The 6000-nt window shown below is 30.1% G+C and overlaps 1 protein-coding gene across 1 annotated transcript; it reads left to right on the top strand.

Annotated features, from left to right (window-relative positions):
* Positions 1-1672: 1672 nt before the first annotated feature.
* LOAG_03326 (hypothetical protein) lies at positions 1673-5144 on the top strand (the record flags this gene model as incomplete). Its single annotated transcript, XM_020446291.1, has 8 exons — positions 1673-1724; positions 1896-2075; positions 2169-2347; positions 3291-3403; positions 3768-3859; positions 4087-4239; positions 4506-4643; positions 4966-5144. 8 exons carry the CDS (start codon positions 1673-1675, stop codon positions 5142-5144), a joined length of 1086 nt encoding a protein of 361 aa, XP_020303351.1.
* Positions 5145-6000: the final 856 nt, after the last annotated feature.

Below are 6000 nucleotides of genomic sequence, written 5' to 3'. Positions count from 1 at the left end.
ATACAGCAGAACTGGAACTTATATTGGAATTTACGATCGTTGCAAATTTTGCTCCAATTGACCAGAAATTTCTCAATGCATTTCTATGCATAATCGGTTTACACTCACACATAGTTCCTTGCAACATCAGTTCCGCATTAATTTATCCGATTCCGCATGCCGCATTATAAATTTATTATTTAATGTTCGATTACTAACTGAACAATCCCTCGAGCCGGATATATATATAAGATCATTGCTCTATAATTATTAAATTTCTATTATTTTCTAACGTACGAAGAAAACTTTGTAAGTTAGTAGAATTTATTGCATTTTCACCATTTAATTTTCCTTTTTTAAGCTAAAATAAAAACAAGAAGGGTAAAATAATAAAATATTGGAGTAGTAAAGAAGGATGAACTTATTTCATCTCTATATGTGAAGGATGAACTTATTTCATCTCTATATGTGAAGGATGAACTTATTCAACAGTTTCATGAATTAGATTTCAATTATGTTCTTCCAACAGTTAAAACCATTTATTACATTTAACCTTTGAAATTATTACACTTAATTTATTGTATAAACTTATGATTAAATTTCTTGTGATTCATTCCAAGAAGAATATTTTTGCGCTATGCTAAACCAATACAAACAGTGTTTAATACTGATAGTTTAATGTTTAGATCTTCCAAAACTGATTGATGAGAATTAAAATATCCATGCAAAATTCAAAGAGTTCATTAAAAGAACGTTGTGTAAAAATTCAAAAAATAAGTAACTAAGCATTGTGGTCAGTTGGTCAGTTAGAGCTCGTAAATTATTTTGCATGGAAAGAATCGATTTGTAAAAAAAGTAACAACCAATGGCGCCAATGAAATAACTACATATGAGATCATTTTGATAAATGGCCTAAATTTGTATTTTCAAGATGGCGGTAAAGGTTTGAAATTTGTCATTTCCGACTTTGTTCGTTCATTTTTTCATGTGGCATAAGAAATAAATCCTCAAAATGCAAAAGAGTAAAGCATTTATACTTAATCTTTTATTGAACAAAGCCTACCATTAAAACAAGGTATATATAATGAAACAAAGTGTACAATTATACAATTCATGTATAATTATTATACAAATTATGCTCATTTAATGACATTCAAGATGAGTAATTAAAAAAGTAATAATCCTGATAGGAATGATGAAGGATTTTAGAATTTAAGAACACTTCTCAAAGATTTCACATCATTTTCATATTTTAATTTTCCTTCATTTTTTATCCTGCAAATCCCTTGTATCTATCACTTCACTCTTTATGTTCTATTCATTTTCATGCTATTTTTCATTTTTAATTTACTTCTATTAACAATTTGCTTGTGTGATCCAATTATAATGCTTTTTAACAGATTGATAGATTAAATTTTGGGACCAATTTTTTAAATTTTGTTTTCTCCAACTCATGCATTCATATCTTTTGTCATGCATAATTTCTTCCATTTCCGATTATAAAAACAAAAAAACGGAAATCACATCAAATTTAAATTAATTCACATATGGTTAATTTTAATTTGCATATTTTATAATACAATTGATGTCACTTTAAAATGAGCCTAGTAATTTTTAATTGGACAACAAGTATATGAAATAGAACAGGGCCTGATCTCAATGAATTTAGGTTGAACAAGACAAATCTCAAGCGATGCTATGTCATTTGTCTGCTGTACTCATTTGTTATCTTGGCATTGTTACGTGTAAGTTGATTTAATGCTATTCGAGACCTAAAAAGTGGCAGCATTTTTAGTTGTGATAATTTAACCGTTGCAAATTAAAAGAAAGAGCAGATTTATGATTATTTCTAAAATAAAAAACATCAAAGAAAGCTTTTTAGATTGTAACAGAGTAAAGTGGAAAAGAATTTTTAGCTCAAATAATCTATACAATATATCATTTCAATGATGAACAAAGGAGACAAATAATCACAATTCACAATCAGTTACGGGCTCAGGAACCGGCATCAAACATGCAAGAACTGGTTTGGGATCAACGGCTTGCTGATCTGGCATACGGCCATGCTAAACGATGTGATGCTTGGCATCGCAGTGGTCAGTCTTTCAAGGAATTAAAAATTCAGTAGTAATTTCAAGTGTAAACATTTAAGTTGAAATGGTATAGCCATTTAATTGAAATGAATTTAGCTTATGAACGACAAGGTTATGGTTATTCCTATATTGGTGAAAATATTTGGTGGAGTAATGAAGCTTATTTACGATCCAATCTTCAAACAGCAATGTTGGACTTCTTCAATGAGAAACCGTATTATGATTACAATGAAAATAAATGCATGGAAGGCGCTCAATGTGGGCATTACACACAGGTCTTGATTCAGGAATTGATGGAAATCTTATGGTAGTATGATTAAGTCATACCTTCATTCCTGGGAGACGAGAATGGAAGTAGCAGTATCCCTCAATAAAATTATGTTCTGTTCATTCTCTTCAAGTCTTGCCGTTTAATAGAAAAATTCCAAACCATTGAAAGTATAATTGATTCCAGAGTAACGCTTCTGTACTTCTAAATTTATTACCGGATTAAAAAATTTTCTCCTAAGGAGGTGTGGTTCAAATTTAAAACAAAAAACAATTCCCATTGAATACTCTTCACCAGTAGGTCAAAAGTTTTACTAGTTTTAGTGTCTCTTATGACCTTTCAGAAATACGGAGGAAAATTTTTCTTCACATCTTGTCATTTCCTTTTCTTTCAGAAAATTTTACTCATCAATCCATTTGTGCAGAAAAATTTATTTGCAATTCTTACAATTGCTTAGATATTTCCTTTAGTGATGTAAGGTTTTTTAAAAAGAAGCAAATAAATGATAATTGTGTATTTTCTAATATTTTTACTCTTCGGTAAACAAGTTTAACAGTAATTTTTATTTCACTAGCTTACACAGCCTATTCTATTTTAAAGTTTTCTTTTTGGCTCAGTTCAATTCAATTTGTTTATTGAACTTAAAATGAGTACAGTGAGGTTTAATTTAGTCTGCGTCGATTCATTAAATTATTTTGAAATAAACTTAATTAACTCCAAATTTGTAACAAAATGCAGATGAAGTAATATTGAACTTTAATTGATGTAAAATGGAATATTATTGCCATACTTGTCAAAAAATCAATTTGTAAGACATTATTTTGCAAAATCAAATCACTCTAAATCTAACTGAATAATTAGCATTTTAAGAGAATGATTACAAAAAAGTGAATTTTCAGCAAGTTTTGTTTGAATATTTAAATCATCTCAGAATGTTGAGATGATTTCAGTATGTCTGGGGTGAAACATGTGCTGTGGGTTGTGCTGCAGTTCACTGTTATGGTATTAAGAATGGAAGAGGTATAAATCAAGGACATATCATTATTTGCAATTATGGTGAAGGGTATGTTACTCATCAAATATCTCCTATCCATTTATTAATTCAAATTCTGATTAAGTCACTTTATTATAACCAATAAGTGCATATAATGTTTTATGTATAGATTGCACGTCGAATTTTTATCAAATCAATTATTGAAGTTTTATTAGTCGAAATAAACAATTTTATTCAGTAAATAACACGAAAAACCTTTAATTAACAATTCATTTTTTTTTAAAATGACACAAAATCTGGCCAAATTTTCAAGAAGTAACATAAAGTTTAATTATTGATAAGTTCGTGCTTATTTTTTTCCTTTCTTTACTATTTGAAATCAAATTTTATAATTTTGTCTTTTTGGAAATTTGTATATGTCATAGTTTCGCAGTGGTAATCAATTTGGCAAACGGCCGTATCTTTTTGGACCGCGATGTTCCAATTGTCAATGTGGCGGAGAGTGCACTTCAGAGGGCCTCTGTCGTAAGCTTATTAAAAATTTCTTCAATAGCTCGAAAGTCTTAAAGCCGCTTTCCAATTTGAAGCTTGATGATATATATGTATATACACTTCATAATTATTGCTATGTATTCCGCTGGGATTCATAAAAGAGTAGAACTTGATCAAATAATCTTCATACCATTTGTCGATCATGCTTCATTCTTATTGTGAATAAAAAAATGAAGATTTCACATTCTGTCAACTTTTAGCTCCATGCTGTTCCGGCATGCGTTACCTTCAACAAAGAAATTTCTTACCTCTACTAATACAACAGTCTCGTAAATCATGGCAAAATAAAATCAATAGGCAACAAAAGCAAAAAAACTATCAGCTAAATGGGAATGGCAAATTGTATAATTATGGTAGTTTTATTTTGAGTTGGTTTTATCTAAAAGTTGAATTTGAAATCTTGGAAACCAATTCCTGAAAAAACATTTTGATTGATCTTCTTCATTAAATATTTACACAGATTTGTCTATCGTAAACTCGAAAATATTGAGAGTAATAGTTTTCTGGAATTGAATAGTCTAAGAGATTTTATTGAATAGCTTTGAAAAGAGTATGAATAAAATTATGTTTTCATTGTCTTTTTATCTTGTGCAATTTTTTAATGAAAGTAAAATTACAGAGTGCCAAGACTTGGAGCCATATTGTGAGTATTGGGTTCGAAATGTCGGATGCTATAGCAAGCATCGAAATTTCATGATTAAGCGTTGCTCTAAAACTTGTAATACTTGTCACCCACTTTTCTCTGCCGTTAACCAAGGTGAACCTTATACATATGTATTTGGATTGTACTAAGACCACTTGTCACTTGGCAGTTTTGAGACAGCAATAATAACAAGTTTTCTATTTTGATCGAGTCAATCGATAACTGGTACGATGCTACAGTAAACATTGAAATTCTTCAGCACCACAGATTTATTAAAAATCATATTGATATGGTTTAGGTTGTATTTTAATTTTCAAAAATATTATTTTCTTCCAGTTCCCTTTGAAAATTTAAGAGTAGAAATGAGAAATTTATATCCAAAATTTAAGTTGATTAAAGGAAAAGAGTTTGCATGCTGTTAGTTTCCTTATTTCAGTACGCAGCTGTACTGATGACAATCCGAATTGTGACTTATGGGCAAGACATGGTGAATGTCACGGCTCTCGGGAAGCATATATGGCAGCGAATTGTCGGCTTTCTTGCGCTCTCTGTATTCCATCCAGCTATCATAAACACAGATATCAAAGCAATAGTTTAAATGATATATTAATTTGAATTTGGAAGATACAGAAATCGATCGACATGGCTATAATCATTTTGTACCTTCAAAAGGTACCAGAAGAATTGCTTTGCATATTTTTCTCTTTTGAGCTTAAAATTATGATACTGTTTTTTCAGGGAAGCGAAAGAATTGGAATTCTTTACTGTTACCATATTCCACTTTATTACCTTCAATGTTGAATAATTTTGGACTGATGCGCATACGGTAGATGTATGGATAGAAAATGAATGTGCAAGAATGAAGGAAATTTCAAGTTTTAACTGAGTGTTTGACCAAAGTTTAAAAGCCAAAAGTTGTAATAAAATATATTTTTAGGAAAAAAAAGACCATTAGAGCTCTGGCCCTTGCTTTTGGCTAGGCTCAAATCACTCTCTTTGTTGCTATCACTCAATTCAAAAATTTAATTCACTGTGCACTGTCAAATGCTGAAAGACTAACTATGCTTGTATATTTTGTCGAAAATATAAGCGTCTTTTTTGCTTTTATTTTGACTCATTAACTAAGTGACTAATTAATGATCCAGTCTTAAAAGTGGTAATACCTAAGTATTTGTCTGGAAACTTATTTTAGATTCTCTTTGTATTATGCAAATTTCTATCACTTATGATACAATGCTTTCATTATATACACTTTGTCGGGAGCTAGGGGACCTTCAGCTAATATTTATCCAGCCAGTAGCGATCTTGACAGATTGAAGATACTTTGTTGCCTGTTCCTTACATTGCTATATTTGTAAAGTTTGCAATTTGTTTGAAAGTTTTATTAATTTTTGTCAAATAATTTCTTGCAATCAGCAAATTTGCCATCAATGTGCTGATTTATTTAGTGAAAAAGAAACAAAGTGGTTCC

The sequence above is a fragment of the Loa loa genome, assembly GCF_000183805.2.
Source record: "Loa loa unplaced genomic scaffold supercont3.7, whole genome shotgun sequence".
Classification (NCBI taxonomy): Eukaryota; Metazoa; Nematoda; class Chromadorea; order Rhabditida; family Onchocercidae; genus Loa; species Loa loa.
Note: the sequence above shows the minus strand (reverse complement) of the source record. Positions and strands in the feature narration are given on the sequence as shown.